Below are 25,991 nucleotides of genomic sequence, written 5' to 3' on the forward strand. Positions count from 1 at the left end.
TCCAGCTTCTGCCAGAGTGTTTGTATGTTAGTTTGTAAAGAATGAACCAGTAGTCCTTGTAGAACTGTTAGAACTAAAGGTAGGAAAGCAGGTCGCAGTTTTCGCGAGAGTTGGTCGCGGCCGCCTCGGAAAACTTACAGAGTCTGGTTTGAGCTCAGAGGAGCTCCGTCACAGACACGAGAGCACCGCTATTCCTCCTATTACACCTCAATGCAGCACTGCAGTGAGTTTCAAGCTGTGATTTTACTTCTTTAAAAAGTTTAAAAAAAATCAAGGAAATCCTACCTAGTGCTGCTTTAGTCAAAGTCAAGTCAAAGTGGTTTTTATTGTCATTTCAGCTATATACAGAGTACACAGTGAAACGAAACAACGTTCCTGCAGGGACCATGGTGCACATAAACACAGTGTAGACAGAACAATAGTGCAACAGTACAAAAGTGCAGACAGACAATACAACACAATACAGACAAAGAAGAATAAATAACAAGACAGTGTGCAAATTATGCAGTGTGCAAAAAAGACCAGTGAGGTAGTAATTACCTCTATTACACAGTGTGCAATAGAGTCCAGTGAGGTAGTAGGGTTTTTTAGTGCTTTCCATTTTCTGGGGTAAGTGGGGTAAGAGTGTGTGTGCATGTACAGAAAAAACATCAGTTCAGTCTCTGCAGTTGAGGAGTCTGATGGCTTGGGGGTAGAAGCTGTTGCAGAATCTGGTCGTGCTGGACCGGATGCTGCGGTACCTTCTTCCCGAAGGCAGGAGGGAGAACAGTTCGTGTGAGGGATGGGTGGGGTCATTCACAATGCTGGTTGCTTTGCGGATGCTGCGGGTGGTGTAAATGTCCGTGATGGAGGGGAGAGAGACGCTCTTAACAATCTCCACAGAGGACCCGTCGATGTTTAAGGTGGAATGGGAAAGTTAGCTGCTTGCTAGCTAGCTACTGAGACAAACTACTAGTACTACAGAACTACGTCACTTTTAACAAGGAAAATACTTGTTTTTCCCAATTGTGGGTTTCTTTGGTCGCTTGTTTCGCCATCTTACCAGTGATTCTCATACCCCTCGGTTTGAGGTGTGCATCCAAAAAAATCTTAGTTTGAAGGGCTAACAAGCCCTATCCCTTCCTCTAACCTATCCCTACATCCTAACACAAATCATTGAGACAGCCCTACTCATTGCTGTGCACACAAAACAGATAGGGGTAGGGGTAAGTGGTGGGGTAAAAGGGTAAAATGGGATTGGGCCTCATTCGCCACTTATTGAATTAACAGCATAATACTAATACTAATGTTCTTACCAGCAAATCAGCCTTCTTTTCTCCAGTCTTATCTCTCTTTGTGTTCCTCTCTGTGTTATTGTGAAATGTATTGGTAGGTGAGAGAGAGATGACAGCTTGACTTTAGCAGTTTCTCAGTTTGATTCCGTTTGATGTGACGAGGCTGAACTGTTCTTTTATTGCTCTGCAGGAGCTCATTAGGAAACTCGTAACTGCTAAGTCGAGAATCCAACAAGAAAGCTGCAGATTTGAAACGAGTCCATTTTGTTCTGATTCAGTGACATTACAACCTACTGACTGCGGCTAATGACTAATCTTCTTGGAAAGACTGACCTATTTGCGAACAGTTTTCCCTTTGATGATCCGTCTTTAGCACTGCGGAATGTTCCAGCAAGTCAGAATATGCTTTTCATCTGAGTCAATTTTTTTATTTATTTTCTTAAGAATTTCAACCTAATTTATCATCACTGTCATGCAAAAACATTGTATTTTTAAAATGTGCAACTTTACAGAGGAAGGAACAATTTTGTCAATTGTTTGCATGACATTACACCACTAAATCTTAAATATTTATATTTATGCATTACATAAAAAGTTTTCATGTTTGATAAAGAACATTACTGATACTCATAATTGTAAATATAATAGAAAATTTAAAAAATATATATTTAAGTAAATCTGAAAATCTCAAAATATAATAAAATCATAAAATTGACTCTTTCCTGAACTTTATTTTAAAATTAATATTTTTCTGGATACAAATCAAATAGTTTGTGTCCTTTCGTTGTGTTTGTCTAGTTTTTATGTCTATTTTCAAACATGCAGATCTTAAATTATTATGTAAATTAGAGAGAAAACAGGCAGCTTCTCCAAGTGTCCTGTAGGAGATTTTAAATCCTTCAAATTTTCAGAATCCATTATTTTACTGCAGAAAAAAGGGTTTTGTATCACCTACACCTGTAGTACATATATGGGCCAAGGCATGCTAAAGGGTTAACCTTTTATAGAGGTAATTTTGGAATGATTCAATTGGCCCATTGATCAATTATTATTTGACACAGTACAACTTCCAGTTAATTTTTGTGTAACTCAGATCCATAATTTAAATAAACTCATGTTTGAAAATGTTTGGAAAAAATAGAATTTTTAAATCATTTTAATAACTTTAAAATCCCAAATCATTTGAACTTTTATTTTTTTTGTGTACAGATTTGTTGTTTAATTATTGTTGTAACAAATTAACTTAATTCACAATTTAAAAACAGTTGCTTCTACCTATTACAGTGGGTTAAATTAACCAATTAAATAATTAAGTAATGGACATTAACATTAACACATAGGGGAAGGTACCTTGGGGAGGATGAGTATACACTTTGTCACAGTTTTACAAAGTTTGACTCATTAGGGAACACCCTAACCAACCATCATAAAATGCCATAAACTTTTATTTCATACAAATTTACTGAATCATCTGAGGTAATTACAGTTTTCTGTAATGTTTAAGTTATTTTTTTTTTTGTAAAATTATATGTATGAAAAAAAGAGCAGGTAAAACAAGCCCTCAGGGTCATTTGGTGATCTTTTCCACTTGTTTTTCTTCTTATTCAAATTCTTACTCTTAACTGTAACTCTGTTAACATGCAGCTCGTGCGTAACTCTTCTATATGTAACAGTATGTATATCAGGACTAACTCCGAATCCTCCGGCTGTGTGTATTGTACTGTATGTTAAGTGTGTGTCAGTGTGCCTATATGTGTGTGAGTTGTGTGTGTTGAAGTCTAACTCTTCTTCCTGCTCGTCAGCGAGTAATCCGAACGCGTGCCGGGCCATCGGGCGAGGTCTGCAGCCTAAAGGTGTGCGGGTGAAGGAGGTGGCGGATTTTAAAGTGTACACCAGAGGAGCTGGCAGTGGAGACCTGAGAGTTCTCATCAAAGGCCCGAGTAAGTACATTCTGAAACTGCTGAGTTCTTATAAACAAAGGAAAACAGTACTTTCTTACTGTGAAGCCCTTTCGATTTGCTACAAGTATTATAATAGACAGATTTTTATAGATCTTTTCCACATACTTATTTATTAGTTTATAGATGAGCTAATGCAGCACTAAAGCAATAAAGCTCATTTATTATTATATTTTCAGGATAGTGACCGCTCACTTAGCGTAACAGTCTCTTAAAGGGACAGTGTACACAATACAGAATACTGACCATTACATATTTCCCCAGACCATTTAAATGGTCATCCCCCCACTGTGGCATGCAGGCATGCAATACCAAACACTTCCTGAGATTTTTATACTCAGCAAATTAAGTTCTAATCCAGAAATCCTTTCATCCAAGCTGAGATGTTTACAATAAAAAAAAGTAAAAATAATTACAATAATAAAAAAAAGGTTTCCTCTATCCAATTTATCATGCATCCTTTATTTCAGGGCCTATGTTGATTTTATCTTTCCTTAAATGTCCCTTAAAGTATATACAAGCATTTAAATTGACATCACTAATATATATATATATATATATATATATATATATATATATATATATAATTGTATTTTACACTTCTAACATCCATTCTTTTATTTACATTTAAATATCCACTATAAAACTTTTTAAGTGCCTTAAGAAGAACAAGTTTAATTAATTGCAGTTAATCAACGAAGTTTGTTGTGATTAATCTTATTAGCACTTCTTGTAATCTAATTCTTCTTGATCCTTTTTGAACACCAATGGCAATGATCAACATTAGTCTGTACATGGACCCAAGTAACTGGACTCATATATTTTTATATCTATTTTATAACAACTTTTTAAAACTTTATTTCATATTCAGTATAGGGTTGTGATTTTTGAGGATTGTTTATTTTGAGGGTGGAGCTACATTTGGTTTTATAAAGGAACTTTTCATCTGATTTATTTATATTAAATCGCTTTTAAGTATATACATAAAATCAGCTGTGTGCATGAGTTTTATATAAACGGAGCAGTAGAATGCATCTGTCTTTCAAGTTTGCATAATTAGTAAATAAAGGAAAACACTTGTAAAATGCAGTTTTAGTAGCTTATTTAGAGCCCTGTTATTTTGCCTCAGAATAAAATACACTAATTTTCCTTTTATAGTGGGCCTGTGAAAAAGGGAAGCCTGTCACAGCATCTCACAGGAGCCTCATAGAAAAGCCTGGCCTTGTATTTTGTAACCCTCTTGGGTCTTCTCCCTGCTCAAAGCTCATGCTCAGGTTACCTGTTTACTTCATGCTTCTTGAGTATTAAGATTATATTTGGATGAGGCCAAGCCACATAAAAATCCAAGACACATTTAAAACTGATTGAAATCCAATCATTCAGACCACTTTAGTTGGTGGTCTGAGATGCATTTGAGCCAGATGTTGCGGCAAACGGAACACATCTGTGGTTTTTAGATGCATTCAACAAGCAAAAACCCCTCCCAATACAACCAAAACTCTTAGACAACATGTCAATGTTGGTCCAGTATGCTAAAGCCAGTTGGGGACACCATGTAGGCCTCACATCTAGACGTCTACCAGGGTCTGTGAGAACCCAAAACTGTTGTACATTGCATGTAGGCATGTAGGCATGTAGGCCCTAGATAGGACCGATGTGAGATTTATGCAGGCTCTAATAATCCCTTTCCTAACCATTTGGGAAGCTCAATGCATGTGATCTGCAAATCTTATCAAGATATAAGTGCAGTGAATTAAAACATAAAAATACCCAGAAAGCTTTGGAAAAGTCATTAAAATTTGGTTTACAAATCTTTGTGCTTTTATTTATCAATGGAGAAATTCTTTTTTCAGCTAAAAAAACAAACAAACAAACAAACAAAAAAAAACGTCAGCTCAAAGTTATTAATAATTGGGTGTCAGATTCATTTTAGGCCTACTATAATTAATTTTAATTATAGTGTTAGTTGATTTTTGGTTTTATTGTCCATGTCTGCATGGTTTTAATCATATTTAGTCCTGAAAATTTGAAGACATGCCTTAAAGGCATGAAAAAGTAATGAAAAAAATCATGGAAATGTATTGGTTAAAAAGTGTATAAACCCTGGTAAATGCCAACTGTATTGTATTGAATCAAATGTGAAATCTTATGACTTATACTTATTTAATAGGAAAAAAAAAAAACGTCAACGTATGTTAATGTATTATTTTTCATTGGACCATTTATCATTACTTGTTAAAAAGTTAAAATCATAATAAACTTAAACTTTTATTATGGCAGCAACAAAATGGACAATTCCGTCATCTCTCTTTCACTGTGTGTTGTTGGTTTGTGTGTTTGTGTTCAGAAGGCGGAGATGAGCCCGTGAAGGTGCATGATTTGGGAGATGGAGTATATGAATGTGACTACTACCCCATTTTTACTGGGAAATACACTGTGATCATCACCTGGGGTGGCCATGCCATTCCACGCAGGTGAGCTTCCCCAAACATTACACAACCTATCTATTACACAGCCTACCAGAACATTTTGAGAAGTTGAAGCAAGGTAGAATGCATGTGCAAGGGCGGGAACATCAGATGAAAACACAGAATAGAAAAAAAACTAGAAAATAGCTAGAAAATGGTTACACGTCTCTCTCTCTCTCTCTCTCTCTCTCTCTCTCTCTCTATCCTTTTCACACTGTCCTTTCTTATGTTTGTTATGTTGTAATCAATCTTGGAAGATCTATTTCAGTGTAGACTTGTACACGTTTGCCCGCCGTCTTGACGTAACAACCAAGGCAACACCCACTTCATTTTGTTTGTTTTTTGGCAGCCCTGGTAATTTTTAAATGTAGCCCAAAAACCCCTGAATTTTCACCCATGACTGGACTTTCAAACAAGCCCAATTTGGGGGATAAACCATTAACCTGGCAACTCTGTAGGGTGTACTCACACTAGACACGGTTCCCGACTGCCCCGCTGGCCTGCACTCACACTGTGTTTAAACAATCTGTGTCCAAACATGCTTACGTCATTACTCACTGCTCAGTGGCTGCTTGTTGGTGTTGTTTCGAATTCAATGCCCCCGCCATGCAAAGCACCCTTTCTTGGGGAGTGTGTCTTTTTGATAAAAGTGAAGATATTTACCAAAATACATGCCAAATCATGGTTATTGGCAGTGCTGAATTCGGCACCACACCACCATGTTTATGTACAGGAACGCCGCATCACTGACATCACACTCAGCAATCAGTGCTGTGCCCGGGCACAGTTATCTCCCAAAGCACGGCACGATTGACTAGTGTGATCACTTCGAACCCTGCCCGGGCATGGCACGGATTTCCTACTGTGAGTACACCCTTATACTCTCCTCATTGTGTGTATATGTGTTTGTGTATAGCCCCTTCGAAGTGGTGGTCAGTGAGGATGCTGGCCCCCAGAAGGTGAGAGCGTGGGGTCCTGGCCTTGAGACGGGAATGGTGGGCAAGTCAGCTGACTTTGTGGTGGAGGCCATCGGCACAGAAGTTGGAACTCTGGGTAAGTCCACTTTTTTTTGCTGTTTTCTTTGCCTTTTTCCACGCACCCAGCCCAGCCTGGGACCCGGAGCCTGGGACTTAGTGTTTATGGGGTGTGAGTGTGGCAGAGCGCAGGCAGGAAAGCCTATAAACTCAAGCCTCTCTCCTCTGACATTAGCAAGCGGTATGAGTTTCTCCCAGGGTTTTTTCCAGCTCCCTGAGAAATACGTCTAGGAGCATTTTTATTGGGTGCAAGGAATCTCCGATTTTCTGTGAGAGTGAAGTAAATCTTAGAATGTGTGTTTGTTTGTGCAGGATTCTCCATCGAAGGCCCGTCACAGGCTAAGATCGAGTGTGATGATAAGGGTGATGGGTCCTGTGATGTTCTCTACTGGCCCACGGAGCCTGGCGACTACGCCGTCCACGTGATCTGTGATGACGAGGATATTAAAGATAGTCCCTTCATGGCCCACATCCTCCCTGCCGCCAATGACGTCTTCCCTGAGAAGGTCAGCCCCTCCCCTTTTGGGTTGACCATCAATTTCATTAACAGTGATAATAATCCAAATTAATGTCAATTATTATTTAATAACTAATTTCTAATATTACTGATTTATTACTTATTATAAAGTATAGATATTTATAAAGATATTATAAAGTATCCACACTCTTATTTCCTTTTATTTTAAATTATCATTAATAATAATTATAACTGTTAATCCTGTAAATAATAATAAGTTCTGTTGTTGTAATTGTATGTATGTCATCTTTCTTTTAATTAATTATTATTATTAATATATATATATATATATATATATATATATATATATATATATATATATATATATATACTATATATTGTGGCGTGAGGAGGCGGGGGAGTTGTGGGTCCGCCCCACGCCAGAGCGCAAAGCCATGCCTGTCTCAGCTGGCCCGCATGAGGGCTGATTGAGCCGCCAGTTGGGACAGGCATATATACTCAGCCTCAGCCCTCATTTGGGGAGACTTTGAGCTGAGGGCTGAGGGCTGAGGCTGCGCGGATGCTAAAACAAAAGAAACTAAAGAAACTACTGAACTATAGAGCCCCACTGGGCTAGCATTATGTTTCTTTAAGTTGTTTTTGGGTGTGGTGGAGGGCATTTGATACTAAATAAAGGTACGATTTGAGTTCATTTACTCCCCGTGTCTGTGTTCTCTGTGTGCTTCCTCCTTCCGGGTCACAGTGGTCACACCCCTAACCCCAGGGGCCTACCACAATATATATATATGTACATTTTTATGTGTTCTGTTTTATGCTTTGGCAATAGTGTTGCTTGTTACATTCATTACATTATATTACATAACATTTGGGAGACGCTTTTGTCCAAAGCGACTTACAATAGTACAAGGTAATAGAAGTTTAAGGTAAAAGAGGTATTAGAAGAGTAAGTGCTCTTTGAAGAGCTCTGTCTTCAGGAGTTTATTAAAGATAGTGAGAGATTCTCCTGATCTGGTAGTAGAAGGTAGTTAGTTAGAGGTGTTAGGAGAGTAAGTGCTCTTTGAAGAGCTCTGTCTTCAGGAGTTTATTAAAGATAGTGAGAGATTCTCCTGATCTGGTAGTAGAAGGTAGTTAGTTAGAGGTGTTAGGAGAGTAAGTGCTCTTTGAAGAGCTCTGTCTTCAGGAGTTTATTAAAGATAGTGTGAGATTCTCCTGATCTGGTAGTAGAAGGTAGTTAGTTAGAGGTGTTAGGAGAGTAAGTGCTCTTTGAAGAGCTCTGTCTTCAGGAGTTTATTAAAGATAGTGTGAGATTCTCCTGATCTGGTAGTAGAAGGTAGTTAGTTAGAGGTGTTAGGAGAGTAAGTGCTCTTTGAAGAGCTCTGTCTTCAGGAGTTTATTAAAGATAGTGTGAGATTCTCCTGATCTGGTAGTAGAAGGTAGTTAGTTAGAGGTGTTAGGAGAGTAAGTGCTCTTTGAAGAGCTCTGTCTTCAGGAGTTTATTAAAGATAGTGAGAGATTCTCCTGATCTGGTAGTAGAAGATAGTTAGTTAGAGGTGTTAGGAGAGTAAGTGCTCTTTGAAGAGCTCTGTCTTCAGGAGTTTATTAAAGATAGTGAGAGATTCTCCTGATCTGGTAGTAGAAGATAGTTAGTTAGAGGTGTTAGGAGAGTAAGTGCTCTTTGTAGAGCTCTGTCTTCAGGAGTTTATTAAAGATAGTGAGAGATTCTCCTGATCTGGTAGTGGAAGGTAGTTTGTTCCACCGTTTGGGAACTCTGTATGAGAACAGTCTGGATTGCTTTGTGTGAATGTTTGTTTGGCAAAGCGAGGCGACGTTCATCCTAGCATAATCCTTCAGGAGTGAATGCCATTAAAACACTGTACTGAACTGAACTAATGAAAAACACAGTACATTTATAAAAGATACCCAGATTAATTGATTTCTAATAGCTGCTGATCTGTTTATTGACTGTTGATTGACTGATTATTGTTCTATATTGTTGCAGGTGAAATGTTATGGTCCCGGTTTGGAACCCACTGGCTGCATCGTGAACAAACCAGCAGAGTTCACTATAGACGCCAGAGGAGCAGGAAGAGGCCAGCTGAAGATCTATGCCCAGGTACTGGTCCTTATTCCATATCACATTTGAATTAAAGGTGGTTTTGCTGCCTTTAATTCATGGTTGTCTCGACTGCGATGTTGCTAAAGCCTTTAAGCTTTAATGGTAAAGGCTCATTTATTCTCCCTTTAAATAGAAAAATTCATTCAATGCCCACATACTGTAATTTTATGTCATTTTTGTTGGCGCATACAACATCCATATACATCCACTAGATGGCTGTTCAGAGTCAAAAGCTTCTGACAGCAATAAACATGACTGTATAGAAAGTTGTGACAAGGTACCTACTTCAAAAAAAGCAAAGGGGGCAGTGGTGTAAATAGCTGTTAACAGTGTAACAAAATGTTTTAAAAATAATTTGCAATAGTAGTCGTTCTTTAAGTATTGTTTTTTTTTATTGTTATTTTTGGTAATATTGCTTCATTCTGTGTATATCAATAAGATTTTAGAGAATGAGAGCAAATAAGATGAATATTACCTCCATATACATACCCTTATATATAGTTTTGCATTAATAAGCTTGTGAAAGGTTCTACTAGCCAAGATTAACCCTAAATTAAATATAATTAGTACATGAAATTATATTTTTTAAATATTTTACAAATTAATACATTTTTGATATGAATTTCACATTTTCTCAAACAGGGCTGTCCTTTTCCTATTCAATGTATAAAAATAACTTTGCATTTAGCACTGAAATTCTGTATTATAATGGTTTAAAATGTAAATTTATTTTTGACTGTAGGACTCGGAAGGATACCCCATTGACATCCAGATCACTGATAATGGCGACAGCACCTTCTTCTGTGTCTACATCCCCACAAAGCCCATCAAACACACCATCATCATCACCTGGGGAGAAGTCAATGTCCCTAACAGCCCATTCAGGGTAAGAAATCGCTTGTGTACCAAAATTACAACCCCTAGGTGTTCATTATGATTAACACTAGTGTGAGCACCATGGCACACCATGTTGTCCTGTCCACACTATATTGAGAATATCCAAAATCTGGAACTTCCTGTTAAAGCTCTGTTTCTAAACAGGACTATAAGGCACACTTAATTTTTTTTTTTTTTCCAAAAATAGACAGTGCACCTTATCATCCAGTGCGCCTTATGTATGAATTTTACCAGTCAGTTTGTAAGGAGCAGTAAAGCCACTCCACTGAAGTACAGTGTTATAAAGGAGTTTCATTGAAGTTTCTCCAGCACCAAGGCTGGAGCAGTATTAGCATTAGTTGCTAACCGCAGCATTAGCTGTTTTGCCCTCAGAGGCAAGTATATCAGACTGTAGTCTGTGTGTTTACCGTGTTAAAACAAGCTACATGGGATGAACCACTAGCTAATAGCACCCTGGCTTACTGAAACACTCATCAGGGCTCATCAGTCTCTAGTGCTGTCTAGCACTTCTGGTATAATAAACAGTTTTCAGGAGAGAAATCTGTGTAGATTAACATCCAGTGCTCGTTTGACTTTGATAGACTTTTTTTTTTTAAAGAATTACAGTTCTTGAATGAAACTTGAATGAAATAAAAGCCAGAGAATTTATAAGGGAGACTAAATAACTTCATAGCTTGTGTCCAACATTTTGTAGAATAATGTACTGTATATGAACAAAATTCTGCATCCACTGCATTTACTCCTTTGTTTTTTAATTACTGCAATGTCTTGTCTTTGTCGATGTCTCATGCTCCTTAATGAATGAACTCTTGACTCTTGACCCTTATCTAGGTGACTATTGGAGAGGGCAGCCACCCTGAGAATGTAAAGGTTTATGGGCCGGGAGTAGAGAAGTCTGGCTTAAAAGCCAATGAACCCACCTACTTTACAGTCGACTGCAGCGAGGCTGGACAAGGTCAGTCTACATGTCTTAATACAGATTCTACTACACTGCATGGGCAGAGGTACTGGGTCACCTGTTCAATCACTGATATTAACTGTGTTATAAAAGAGTTTATCCTGCTTTTGCATTCAGCTATAGGAGAGTTAGTGACAACAGAATATTGGATGATCACAAGTGGACCTCTTCCCCAACTCCCCAACGCATCCCTAATGCATTAGATGGAACAACACCATCACAGAGAACTCATTTCCACTGTTCAACAGCTCAGTGATTGGAGTTTATCCTCCTCTATTGCACACGTGGCACCAACAGGTTCATAATCATCTGCTCTAGAGAATCTCATTATGTTGGCAGTACTTCTCAATAAGCTGTGTGTGTATTTGCACATGTGTCAGGAATAGATGCAACAGAAGGAGTATCAGAAGTAGTATCAGAAGGAGTGTCCACGAACATTTAAACATAACTTCCCACTGACTTTGGATCCAACCCAATTCCATCCCATCTGATCCAACTAATCACTGCTTGCAGAAGTTTGTGATTCTTGAAATGAGGCGTGTCAGATTTGGAATGTTAAAAGTTGAATTCTGCTGGAATGCAGCTGTCCAGGAAGAAAAGCTGAAGACAATTACAGTTACAGTGCATCATCTAACGGACCTATCCTTTGTTCTTTTGTCCTATAGGAGATGTCAGCATTGGAATCAAGTGTGCTCCCGGAGTCGTAGGCCCTGCAGAGGCCGACATTGACTTTGACATTATCAAAAACGACAACGACACTTTCACTGTTAAATACACTCCCCCAGGAGCTGGACGGTACACTATCATGGTGCTGTTTGCTGACCAGGTCAGTTCGTTTGTATGTATGAGTACTAGATTTAAGCAATAATACATGAGAAGAAGTGCTATATCGTAAAAAATATTGGCACCATAGTTACATTATTTGAGATAAAGAGGATGAAAAAAATACGATCTGTTTTGTTATAAACACTCCGCCAATTAAAATAGTTCCATTGCTGCTCTGTTTGTAGCTGCGCTGTTTGGCTTGTAAGCGCTGCATTGTTGCTAGGTAACCTGTACTGTATGTGGTAGAGTAATACATGGAGAGCTTCGGTTACAGTGCATTACCGGCTGATAATGTCACTCATAAAACACCTCTCAGCCAATCAAATTGCAGGGTCTGAACTAACTGTGGTGTAATAAATATTATTATACACTTTGTTATAGACACAGTTGTAATTTGTCCTCTTTTTTATTTAGGAAATCCCTATCAGTCCCTTCCGCATTAAAGTGGACCCCTCCCATGATGCTAATAAAGTGAAAGCCGAGGGTCCTGGACTCTGCAAGACCGGTAAGATACAGTGTTTCTGAGAAAAAGGGAACATAGTGTCTTAGGCTATGATAAGACTGCCAGCCCAAATCAGATTTTTGGCATCTAAATCTGAATGTGCCCAGATTAAATTTAGATATTTGCAAATCAGATTCAAGCCACATTTGAACAGTCAAATTTGTAAAACAGGCGTCTTATCCTGATCTTTGAACGTCTTTTGCTTCACTTACAATGCAACTAACTAAAACCTCATCAAATCCAGAGCAAAAAAGTTTAGCTGCTGAACTTCCCATCACAGAGACGACATAAATATGACATGTTAATGGTCCACAGGTGTGGAAGTGGGCAAGCCGACCCACTTCACAGTCTACACTAAAGGAGCGGGCAAGGCCACGCCTGAGGTGCACTTTACAGGAGCTCTTAAAGGAGAGGCCGTCAGCGACTTTGAGATCATTGATAACCATGACTACTCCTACACTGTGCGCTACACTGCTATACAGCAGGTAAGAGGAACGTTTTTTTTCTGTAGTGCTTTAAAAGTTTAAATAAACTTGCCTTGTAAAGCTAGTTTAGCACAATGATATTAGGCTACTGTATGTTCACATTAACAGGCTGAAATTAATTAAATGTGATGTGGACCTAGATCAGCTGCACATCCAATTTGCGTTAGGATTTCACACTTTGTTTTACCAATAATCTTGCACTTATTGCTGTTGTTGTTGAAGCTATAACCTTTATAGAAAGTCTGTTCATTAGCAGCCAGTGCTTCTACACAGTTATGTATAGTTACACAAAACTAGACTCTATACGAATTAGTTTAGATGAAAAAATAAATAAATTTCAAACTTTTCTTGCACTAGTCTGCATATCATGGGGAGTATGCTTATTGTTTCGTATATGCTCATGGCAAAATTTATCCTTAAACAGATGTTATGTTAAATGTCAATATATATTCTCTCGAAAAATATAATATAATTGCAATGAGCAATATTATTGTCATTTTAGGACCATAGATGTTATGCCACTGATATAGTAATAATGTAAAATAATAAAAATAACTGAGACTGCAATAAACGTTTTGTTTTAAGAATGTTCAGACATTGTAATGGTAATATAGAAAAAGAATAAATATTCCAAATAATTCAAACACATAATATAAAACCACTAAATTAATTAATTAATTAATTAGCATAGCAGTTTCTGGCCTTCTTATCTCATTCATGGCATCTCTGCAGAGGCAAAATGTATAAAGGTATTAAATTATATATGTGTTTTTTCAGAAAAACATTTGTTTAAACTACATACAGATATGGTTTCATTTATGAATGTAAATTCAATCTGATCAAGAAATCGAAATTGATTAACGAGGCTTGTAATGTGCACGTAGCTTTAATGTCTCAGAATGAGCCAGTTTTTCCCCCGAGAGCCAAATGAAAACAAACAGAGAGCGGACATGCTACAAACGCACTGTAGTAATTGATTTGGCTGCGTGTTTGTTTCCACTGAAGAATATCAGCAGTTCAGTATGACTGAGCGCCAAATGTGTGTAAAGCAGATCACAGTAACGCCTGATTACCTTCAAGCCATATTGGCACATGCTACTGAGTTTAATGGAGGTTTATAGGTCTAGTGGGTGATGTTAAGTATGTGTAGGGTTGTCAGCAGTCAGAATGGAAAATTTAACTTCTGCTACATCTGCTGTAAACATGTCCACTCACCCCATACAGTTATGCTGCTTTAGTTTGGAGAGTGCGATTTCTTTCTGGTTTAAAGCCTTTTCTTTATCACCATGGTGGAGAGGGGAAATCCGAGTGGATATTAGGGGTGTGCCATATCATATCGTACGCAATAATATCGCCAACATTTTTAAATATCGTGAACGTTATTAAACACTGAAATATGGTGCCATATCACCCACCCCTAATGATCACATCAGGGAACTGCTTTTTTACTGTTTTTAGCATTACTGTTCTCATTTCCCATTATATATCTACCAGAGACAGATTTTATCTGTCCAGTATTATCTGTCCACCCCCCATCCCAATCCTGCCCCCAGCACACACTCACTCAGCATCCTGACCCCCCCACTAATAAAGTACTGAGACTCTGCACTACAATGCACAAAGTACTGGTCCCTTCCAAACGGACTTGCACTACACAACACCTGCACTACTGATATACTTGCACTGTCAATACGCACTTTAATTCCACTTAATTAAACTGTGAACTTTAAGGACTTACGCACCCATTCACTTTACCAGCCTTAAGCTATATACCATATACCTTATTTGCACTACTGTTATTTACTATTTTTACTGTCATTCCATCTCAATCACCATCAATATTGCACTATTGTCTTACGTATGTTTATTGTGTCTTGCTGTATTGAACATATAGTGTCTCCCACTCTTTTATATTATAATTATATATCTATTTTTACTTATTTACTTATATTTATATATCTATTCCTCCCCCACACCACTGCACCTTGTTTTTGTCTCATGTATGTCTATTTGTGTCCCTGCTGTATTGTACACATAGTGTCTCCCATTCTCCTTTATTATATCTATTATCTGTACTTGCTGTAAAATTGGGAAGGAGAGTAACGTAATTTCAATTCTCTGTATGTCCTGTACATATGCAGTATTGACAATAAAACTACTTGACTTGACTTGACTTGATTATTAATGTACCTGTAGCACTGGATATATGGAGATATATGGAATGAATTATTAGTATTGTTAAGTAGTGTACTCTTAAAAAAAAAAATTGTGTTTTGTCATATCGTCAAGAGTATCGTTATCGCAAAAATACCATGAAATATTGTGATATTATTTTAGGTCCATATCGCCCACCCCTAGTGGATATATATATATATATATAACATATATGTTGCGTATTGTACTGAGTATTGTGTTTATGAAGAATGAATACAAAGCATACTTTTAATGTTGAGCACTAGTTTAATGCACTTTTTAAGATTACTCTTTAAGTGTAGTGAAATGTGCTTAATATGCACAGTTTGGTATATTTATTATAATATTATTTTATACTGTTTAGAAATTCAGGCAGTTTTCGCACCAGCACCAGACTCTGGTTTATTTGTAGCCTTAGTGCAGTTCGATTGAGCAGGTGTAAAAACAGTAATCGCACTCGGGTGTGGATCTGCTCCGGAGTTTGCTGGTTTGCTTGTGGTGAGAACTTGATCTGTTCTTGATCCGACCCAACTAGCAAATATACTCATTTTATTTGAGCTAAACTTCTGATAAGGTGCCATTTAATCTGACATATTAGCCAGATAACACTAATTACCACAGCTATGAACAAATTCTGTCTCTGCTGCTCCATGCTGTTTACACACACAATCTGTGCAGTGTTCACTATTCACAGCTGCGTGACACCATTTTTTCCATATGTTTATCTGCACTGCACGTCCTATTGAAAGCGCAGCGGTTCAGCATTCTGTGTTAAAGCAGCTTCACACTGCGCAGATATACACACTGGAACACAGAATCTTCTCAGAATATATTTACCGTGCCAAACAGCTCTGGCCAGTCAAAGGAGACAATGTGCCAGCCTGGTTTATTGGTGCGTATTTTGGTGCATTTAGACATCAAACCAAATAGTGTGTGAAAACAAACCGAACAGAGGGAGAAACGCTCCAGATAAATAAATCAATCAACTGATCCAGACCATAGAAACCAACTACAGGTGTAAAATTACTAAGGTTAAATTGGATGGTTTGCTTTCATAAAGTCATTTATTGTGTGTCTTTTCCAGGGAAACATAAGTATTTCTGTCTGTCATGGTGGAGACGCCATCCCCAAAAGTCCCTTCGTTATCAATGTCGCTCCTCCACTGGACCTCAGCAAGATCAAAGTCCAAGGACTCAATACCAGTAAGTCTGCAAAAGTTTCATCTATCATCTCATATCATTCATTACTGTATATATATATATATGGTATTTGGTAGAATAACCCTGAATTTTAATCACAGTTTTCGTGCATCTTGGCATGCTGTCCTCTACCTGTCTTACACACTGCTTTTGGATAAGTATATGCCTGCACTCCTGGTGCAAAAATTCAAGCAGTTCAGTTTGGTTTGATGGCTTGTGATCATCCATCTTCCTCTTGATTATATTCCAGAGGTTTTCAATTTGGTAAAATCAAATAAACTCATAATTTTAAGTGGTCTGTATTGCATATACTGTACTGTTTTATACTGTATTTTTAAAAGAAAGTATCTGACATTGTGTCTTCTGTGTTTGTGTGTGCAGAAGTGGATGTTGGGAAGGATGAGGAGTTCATCATAAACACACGTGGAGCAGGTGGGCAAGGCAAGGTGGATGTGAAGATCACCTCACCATCTCGAAGACCAATCCCATGCAAGGTTGAGTCTGGAACAGCCAATGAAGTGCACACTGTGAAGTACATCCCCCCAGAGGAGGGGCCCTACAAAGTGGACATCAATTATGATGGAAACCCTGTGCCAGGAAGCCCGTTCACTGTGGAAGGGGTCATGCCACCTGATCCGTCTAAGGTAAGTATCGATACTGCAATAGTTTACTCATTCATTACCATTGAGAATGAATCAGAATATGTTTAAATAAAATAAATATATAGTATGTAATGTGGTTGAAAATGTATTACACCTAAAAAGATCTTAGGTTTGAAGAATAGAATAAACAAAAAATAGGAAAATCGTCATTTTCACCACAACTAATATTACTTACTAGGATTGGTGCCCGTTCAGGCTTTTTTTATGGATTAGGCATTGGCATTAAAAACTCCTACAATTATTTTATAATATATGATATGGCACACTCCTAACTGAGAAAAAAAAAATACAAGAATTTTATCAGATTTCTAACAGAAGTCAATGATCCAGAATGTCATGATACTAATAATAATGCACTCCAAATATCTCCATATATCCAGGATTAAAGTAAAATAAATTATACTGGACAGATAGAATTTGTCTCTAGTTAATATAAAATGGAAAATGAAAACATTGTGAATTTTTCTTTTACTAAAAACAGCAAAAAAAGGAGTTCCTTGATGTGATCATTAGGGGTGGGTTATATGGCACAGATTATATCTGTCCAGTATCATTTATTTTACTTTAATCCTGGATATATGGAGATATTGGGAGTGTATTATTATTATTAGTATCATGACATTCTGGATCATTGACTTCTGTTACAAATCTTATAAAATTAATGTAAATTGAGTTAGGCATGTGCAATATCATATCGTATGCAATAATAAAATTTTATTTAAATTTTTCAGTTCAGTTGTATTCGTATTATTATTCTTTTTTTTTCAGTTTCATTGTTTTGTCATATCGCCAAGAGTATCATTATCGCGAAAAAAAATACCGTTAAATATCGTGATATTATTTTAGGGCCCATCCCTAATTAACTCAATATGAAACGTTGAATATACCCAGAAATAAATCCAATATAATGAGCAGTTCAACAGCAGTTCTTCAACAAGCCACCAGGGAACATGTATATAAAAGGCCAGCTCCCGCTGTAGTAGTGTATATCGGGTTTTATTAGCAGACTCTGGAGATGATGTTGATCAGTGATGGTCGGTTCGCTCTGGCGTGGCACTGTGACATTTCCAAAAGGCTACGGATGATTTGACTGCAGCTTTTGCACAAGCCTGAAGCCTGAAACTTATTAAAAGTTGGCCGGAGCGCACAAACCTCTCTTTGTGAGGAGGAACGTGGGAGCAGAAGACTCTGGAAGTATCTGGACGTACAGTGCGTGCTGTACAGTGTTCGGAGCAGATCAATTCAATGACCTGCAAGGAGTCAGTGACCACTGCAATAAATTCACTGCATATGGAGATTGTATCAGGCCTGCAGATTATACTGGCCGTGCCAGAGATAGGCTTGAGCTTGTAAAACAGTAGAAGAACAGTCTGTTTTTCTTTTGTGGGCTTACTGGAATGCAGTCTGTATTGTAGGCTGAGCATTTGTGTCCTTAGAGAAAAGAAGAGAGGAGAGGAGTGGAGAGGAGGGGGGGGGAATGTTGTGCAATATGTCTTTAGCCTCCTAGACCACCATTAGCCCTCTCTGAGCTGCTACTGATTGAGGTTGGTCTCTAAGGAGACGTTGGGACTCAGTAATTGGGTATTAATGAACACTCTTCATCATTAATAATTAATGCAACAAATTAATCAGCATTCTCTAGGAGCATTCCTCTCTTGCTTCACATGCCAAATCTCATTCACAAACCAATCTCAGGAGTCCGCTCTTATTAACCCTTGTGTGGTGTTCGGGTCTGTGGGACCCGTTTTCATTTTTCATCAAATGATACTAAAAAAAATATTTTTTCTAACTCAAACTTATTGCCATTGGCTCATTTTTTGTGAAAAACATATATCAAAACACATTTTCCATAAACACACACTGTACAACCCCCCCCCCCCCCCCAAACCACTTATATTACATACAGTATGTTTGGCCAAGAGCTAATAAACATTGCTTCATTTGTAAATTTGAAACTAAACAAATTTTCTACTCAGAAATGTAACATAAGAAAGGTAAAGGGCAAATATTAACCATGTAAGCTGTTTATATTGCTTGCAATTTAGGTGAAGCAAGCATGTGTAAAGCATTTTAATGTAAAATTGCTTAATTTTGCTGAATTAAATACAAGTAACAAAGTAAACGAGTAACAAAAATATGAACACCACACAAGGGTTAAGCGGAGCCTTGCCAGAGGAGTATACTGTGTGTGTGTATATACGTTTGCTTCAGCAATCCCATAATTAACCAAGGATAAGATTACTCGGGTGATGAGGTCATTGCTGTCCTACACAGGGGTTCCACGGTGTGCCCGTGAGCCAGATGTTCCTCTTCGTACGTCATTTTTCGGACGAGGCGCTTAAAGCAAACACGACGTACCAGAACACGGAATCACCGCAGGAAATAGCTAGAAGATGTGCTTTGTAATTAATCTGTCAAAGAGGGGTGAGCCAGAGTGTGCAGCACACAGGGGGTAGTTTACACACATCTGGAAACCCGGTGAGCTGCAGTTCTTTAAAGGAAAAAGTACAAGTATGTAACAGCAAAGGGGATATGCAAGATCTGTGTACCATCCTACATTCCATTCGATAAAAGAAATGCAGGTCATTTGTGTACTTTTAGGTTCTTAAAGAACCATTTTGATGCTTGACTGACTGCTTACCTGCTTTTTCCACTGACATAGAACCAAAAAAAGTAGGTTTTGAAACCAGGAATGTTCGTTCGCAAGAATTCAAGTTTCTTCAGTGTGAAAACTGATGGCAGCTCTGGCTGTATCCGTTTGTACAGAAGCACCACCACTGTGCAACACCCTGTATTAATGATGTATGGGGTGACGTTTTGACGGTTCCTCTAAAACTGGTGGAAACTTGGCCTGGTTCAATATTTGGGCAGGTTCAATACCACTCGTCTTGAATGTATGGATAGAGTTCAAATCAGTTTGTTGTTTTGGGGGCAGTGACCTGACATTTAAGCACATATTTTCACATATGATTTAAGGCCAATTTAAAAGGTTAATGTTGGCCTGCTTTATTCATTGTTGAACCTTGAAATGCGTGTTTTGGTCATTGTCCTGTTAAAATACCCAACTGTGTTGTAATTTGAGATTATGCTGAAGAATTCTGAGGTAATCTTCCCTCTTTATTATTGAATGCCTCCCCATTTCTCCTCTAAACATACCTCTGGTCATTGTAGCCAATCAAGTCTGTCTTCGTTAATTTTGACTGTAAAACAGTCCTCCAGAAGGCTTTTTCTTTGAGCATGTTGTTAGCTACAACTGTAAGGGAAAGTATAGGCCTTTTTCCAGAACTTTACTTGTACCTTATCACTCATTTTTACATGACCTTGTTTCAAAGCAAATTACAAATTAGGAATTAATCTGAAATATTTCTAAATAACAGTTCGGAAAATACTAATACAACTAATTTGTGACACAAACATGCATTTAAGGGTTTAACTAGTGTATGTTTATTTGTTTAGCAGTTGAATAGAAGATCTATGTATCTCTTTTTAATACATTTGTCTCGGAGTTACTGTTTTTTGTTTTGTTCCATTGATGGTCCACTAATGCCATGTCTTCTTCATCCAGGTGCGAGCCTATGGCCCAGGCCTGAAGGGAGGAATCGTGGGTAAACCTGCTCCATTTGCTATCGACACCAAAGGTGCTGGCACCGGGGGTCTGGGCCTGACAGTGGAGGGCCCTTGTGAGGCCAAAATTGAGTGCCAGGACAATGGCGACGGCTCCTGCTCCGTGTCATACCTGCCCACTGAGCCTGGAGAGTACGCCATCAACATCCTGTTTGCTGACGCACACATTCCTGGTTCCCCCTTCAAAGCCATGGTACAGTCCGTCTTCGACCCCAGCAAGGTAACAGCCAGTGGGCCAGGCCTGGAGAGAGGCAAGGTTAACGAAGCTGCCTCCTTCACAGTGGACTGCTCCAAAGCAGGGGAGGCTGAGCTGACCATCGAGATTATCTCCGACTCTGGAGCCCAGGCTGAAGTTCATGTTCAGAACAACAGTGATGGAACATATTCTATCACTTATATCCCTCCTTTCCATGGCATGTACACCATCACCATCAATTACGGAGGACACGCCGTGCCCAAGTTCCCCGCCCGGGTTCAGGTGGACCCTGCTGTCGACACCAGTGGAGTAAAGGTCTTTGGTCCTGGAGTTGAACCCAGAGGTAGGAACATATCAGCTCTGCAGAAGACTATGTTATGGCAGTCCTGATCAAAAATGTGGGTATCTATTAGGGCTGCACGATATATCATTTAAGCATCGCAATCGCGATGTGCCCGTGTGCTGTAGTCACATCACAGGACGTGCGATATCAGGCAATTAAGGCAATTCAATCAAACACGTCATGTTGCAAAGCTTTGATTCTTGACACAAGAAGTCGATACACAGCGCTGTCTCTGTGTCTGTGTGAGTGACAGGCTGCTGCTGCCTGAGAAGCAGGACGGAGAGGGGGAAACACGAGGTAACCACATGTCCTCCATCCACATGGTTGGGCACGTGCTTGTAAACACACGTGTCGAAAGCTTTTAATCCCAAAAATGCTCTTATTTATCTTTTAAAAAGCCACTTAAATGCCTAATTAAAGGGCTAAATTCTGTTGTTTTACTGTTTTTCTCGGGTTTTGAGTTGAGCTCGGCGCTGACCCTCTTGCGCTGATGCTCTTGATTGGTCAGGATGCGAGACAGCGCATGGATGGGGGCGGGGCTGGTGACGCCATGAGCCCTGCACTGTTTAATATCACGATATATTTAGTAAAAAAAAAAGAACATTTGCAATGTAATTTTTTCATCCTGTATCGTGCAGCCCTACTATCAATACTTCATACTTACAAAAAAATCTGGTAAATGACTGACATTCAAGGAATATTTACCTCAGCATTGCAAACAGACACTTCCTTTTATTTATTTATTATGCATTTTTGAATCATTGATACACGTCTTCAGTTGATGCTACATGTTTGTATGTTTAATTTGTGTTAGTAAGCATAAAATGAATTTATTCACTGTATAAATTTTTTGCTGTTTGCTTGGGTATTTAGGAGTCCTCAGAGAAGTCACTACGCATTTCATTGTGGACACCCGTGCACACAACAAGACTGGAGGAAACCACATCAAAACCCGCATTGTTAACCCTTCAGGCTCCAACACAGATGCCTACATCACCGACAAAGGGGATGGCACCTACAGAGTGGAGTACACTGCATATGAGGATGGTACGATGTGCATTTTTTTTTGCAGCACCTGACTGTAACAGAGTTCTCAAATAGTAGTTAATTACTGCAATGCAGAATTATTTATCAAGGGGATTTAGTTATTGATCTGCATTTCAGGTTTTGCTGACTCAGACTCAGGCTTGGAGAACAAGCCAGTGAGAAAACAGCCCTCGAGGCAGGAAGCAGTGAAGTGTAGAGCAGATGCTGTTCCTCTTTTATGATTGTTTTAAGCCATTAAGTAACACAAAATGCTGAGGCTTGTTTCTCTCCTCACGCTGGAGGGCAGTGGAGCTGTGTGGCTGCAGTTACAATCAGTAAAGGTCTGTTTTTTATTGAGCAGAGTCTGCTGTGAACAAACAAGCAAATGCAACAGGATATGGGAAATAATATCGTCAACATTTTTGAATATGGTGAACGATATTATACCCTGAAATATCATACCCAGATATCACTCACCCCTAATTATCAGGTATCAGGGTACTACTTTTTTTGCTGTTTTTAGCAAAAGAAAAATGTACACTGTTCTCATTTCCTGTAATATATATCTACTAGAGACTATTAGAGGTTATAATATGTCCAGTATCATTTATTTTAATTTAATCTTGGATATATGGAGATATTTGACGTGCATTATTATTAGTATCATGACATTCTGGATCATTCTTGTATTTTTTACTATCTCGGTTAGGGGAGTGCCATATCATACCTTATGCAATAATAAAATTTGTATTCTTAAAGATTTTTTAAATTAATTGTTTTAAAATATATCATAAAATATATCATGATATTATTTTAGGGCCATATCGCCCACCCCTAAAGGGAAATTAAAAAAAGAGGAGAGATTGTATAACAGAGTGATCAATATTACAACATATACTACAAATACCAGTTTTAACCAGCTCTAAATGATGGTGACCTGTCTAAATTTTGATTGGTCTTATTTTGGAACAGACTCCAATATTTGAGATTTAAGGATGCTCTACTGATGAGTTTATTTAAATATATAAAAAAAAAAACTGCACCCAAAAACTTGTCTACAAACTTCTCAAACTGTGTAAAAGTCTTTCTAAAAGTTATGTAGACTCATTAGCATGATTCATTACAAATTATAACTTCTATAGCAAACTATAAAACTTAAAAATATATAACATTTTGGTTTAAGATAGATAAATATAATTTTAAAGGAAAGATAAAAATGTTCTTAAATGTAAATGTAAGTAGGGTTTATACATTTTTTAAAAGTCATTAAGGTTTTAAGTAATTGAGGACCGCTTCTAAAAGTCCATCCTTTATCTATCTATCTATCTATCTATCTATCTATCTATCTATCTATCTATCTATCTATCTATCTATCTATCTATCTATCTATCTATCTATCTATCTATCTATCTATCTATCATTATGTAAACTGCACCTTTAGTATTAAAATTATGATGGATAAAATGAACAAAATGAATATTTTTGTATGAGAAACAAGTTTTCTTAAAAAGCAAAATGTGTGCAACAAACATGTCTTGGCCTCTTGTCACCATCTGGATTTACTATGATAAAAAAACATGTAAATTAGGTGTTTTGTCCCAAGCATTCATTTAAGTGAATATCTATTATGTCTACATGTTTAAAATAGCTGCACATTCCTGAGTGTGGTTAGCAGGATTTCTACTGATAAAAACCCACACACAGAACTCCAATATAATCTGATTTTATCCAGCAAAAAATATGTCAGTTATATGAGAAAAGATTTGTGTATTGATTTTCCAAATCAAGGCCATCTGAAAGGTTGCAGATGGAGGGAAATGAAAATACGCACATTTACACACATACAAACAATAAATAAAAAAATAAAATCACATACTGCTCATCAGTATCCTGAGCATGGCAGAGTTATTGATTGCTCTGTGTGGGGGATGACTGCAGTGCGATGGTGACAGCATGTATTGTTGGCTCCAGTACAGGAGCCTGTTTTCTCATGATAACCACATATAATGCTCAATTGCACCGCTATCGATCCAGACCCTGTGCTGCTGTGTGCTAGATAACACTGGTATGACCTTACCTCATGGAATATCTCTCTCTCTCTCTCTCTCTGCACCTATCAAACCACAGCCTTATACCTGAGCTGGATGCCGTTGATCATACTGACAGGAAATTATCCTATAGTGTTGTAGAAAGTGTCAACATTGCATTGTGAACCGTGCATGCTCTGTGTACACAGGTGTGCACCTGATCGAGGTGCTGTATGATGAGGTGTCGGTGCCCAAGAGTCCCTTCAGGGTGTCTGTGACTGAAGGCTGTGACCCGAGTCGTGTGCGGGCATATGGACCCGGGCTGGAAGAAGGCCTGGTCAACAAACCCAACCGCTTCACTGTGGAGACCAGGTATGTGAAGTAATAACAGTACAACAATAACAGTACTGGTTCTCAAACAGGTTGTTATGGAGGTGTAGATGAACCAGGTTCCTCACAACACCAGTTTAAGTACCAGATTAAGAACCATTGACATGAAGTATATACTGTATTTTTCACACTATAGGGCGCACCGGATTATAAGAAGCTGAACTTGTTAGGAACAGGGGTTTTGCCATGTTTTCCTTTTAATTCAGCAGGTCTTACTTCTGGGGGGTGAGACCTGTAAAGCTAATCTAAATAAACAAAACTGTAATTCTTCTGTAAGTCAAAAAAGTGCTGGATATTAATCTACACAGATTTATATCCTGAAAACTGTTTATTTGGTTGAGTAAAGCGCTTCCGTTTATTTACAGTAAACTTTAATTTCCAGATTTCCACTAAGGCTGGGGCATTAGCATTACTGGCTAACTGCCCGCCAGATAGCGCCGCACTGTCTTAACCCTGAGTGTTCCGGTAAAGCAGGGTAATATTAGCTAGCAGTTCGTCCCATGTAGCTTGTTTTAACATGGAAAATGCACAGGCTACTAGCCGATAATACTCACCTCTGAACGGCTGAATGGCTAGCAAGGTTAGTGAGTAATGCTAATGCTGCTCCAGCTGTGCTAGCTGGGGTTAGAAGCAGACTACAGACCTATAATACTCACCTCTGAGCGGCTGAATGGCTAGCGCGGTTAGTGTGTAATGCTAATGCTGCTCCAGCAGTGCTAGTCGGGGTTAGAAGCAGACTACAGGCCGATAATACTTACCTCCTGCACGGCCGAATGGCTACAGCTTAGCGGGTAATGCTAATGCTTAGTCGCTTATATGTTTCCATGGACAATTTGAACCAGATGACACCGGTCACGATCATTACCCCCCATTGCGGGTGTCCACTTTTGGGTGGTACTGCCTTTAATGTCAGTACACTCATCACCCTATGCATTATGGTATGTTAAATGCCCACACAACTTCATAAATTAAGTGTTTCATCCATTTGGCACCCACTATCAGGCCTCGCTCAAACTTTGATAAATGCTACGTGAAGGCTTGCAGATATTGAGCCTTATTTACAAGATAACACCTCACAACGTACACAGGTGTGGGCTTCCAAGCTATTCCCTGAGGTAACACTTAATAATCAGTTACGGTACGATACTTGCTGCTATTCTACGACTTTATGCCTGTCATTATAATCAGTTAGAATAAGGTACATTCATTTTTTGTTAATCTTTTGTCAAATGTAAAAATTTAAAGAACAAAAATATTGGTTTTAGACAGAATTCTACTACAGCAATCTAATGAAAATAATTTGTGACGCTTTTTAAAACTTAACTATTAATTTTAA

General features: G+C 38.3%; 1 protein-coding gene across 7 annotated transcripts in view; it reads left to right on the forward strand.

Moving 5' to 3' along the window:
• flncb (filamin C, gamma b (actin binding protein 280)) overlaps positions 1–25,991 on the forward strand; it is a 112,675-nt gene that overhangs the window by 60,136 nt on the left and 26,548 nt on the right. For 5 of the 7 annotated variants that reach the window (XM_049473290.1, XM_049473295.1, XM_049473292.1 and 2 more), the window contains 15 exons: positions 3,077–3,214; positions 5,580–5,706; positions 6,617–6,753; positions 7,047–7,240; positions 9,212–9,325; positions 10,071–10,214; positions 11,057–11,180; positions 11,849–12,009; positions 12,423–12,513; positions 12,826–12,995; positions 16,273–16,390; positions 16,769–17,031; positions 20,615–21,212; positions 22,086–22,259; positions 24,475–24,637. In XM_049473290.1, the coding sequence (XP_049329247.1) occupies positions 3,077–3,214; positions 5,580–5,706; positions 6,617–6,753; positions 7,047–7,240; positions 9,212–9,325; positions 10,071–10,214; positions 11,057–11,180; positions 11,849–12,009; positions 12,423–12,513; positions 12,826–12,995; positions 16,273–16,390; positions 16,769–17,031; positions 20,615–21,212; positions 22,086–22,259; positions 24,475–24,637 (2,716 nt within the window). The remainder of the gene's footprint in view (positions 1–3,076; positions 3,215–5,579; positions 5,707–6,616; positions 6,754–7,046; positions 7,241–9,211; positions 9,326–10,070; positions 10,215–11,056; positions 11,181–11,848; positions 12,010–12,422; positions 12,514–12,825; positions 12,996–16,272; positions 16,391–16,768; positions 17,032–20,614; positions 21,213–22,085; positions 22,260–24,474; positions 24,638–25,991) is intronic. The other 2 variants (XM_049473291.1, XM_049473293.1) reach the window with 1 other exon arrangement.

This window comes from Astyanax mexicanus, chromosome 2, assembly GCF_023375975.1.
Source record: "Astyanax mexicanus isolate ESR-SI-001 chromosome 2, AstMex3_surface, whole genome shotgun sequence".
NCBI classification, from domain to species: domain Eukaryota; kingdom Metazoa; phylum Chordata; class Actinopteri; order Characiformes; family Acestrorhamphidae; genus Astyanax; species Astyanax mexicanus.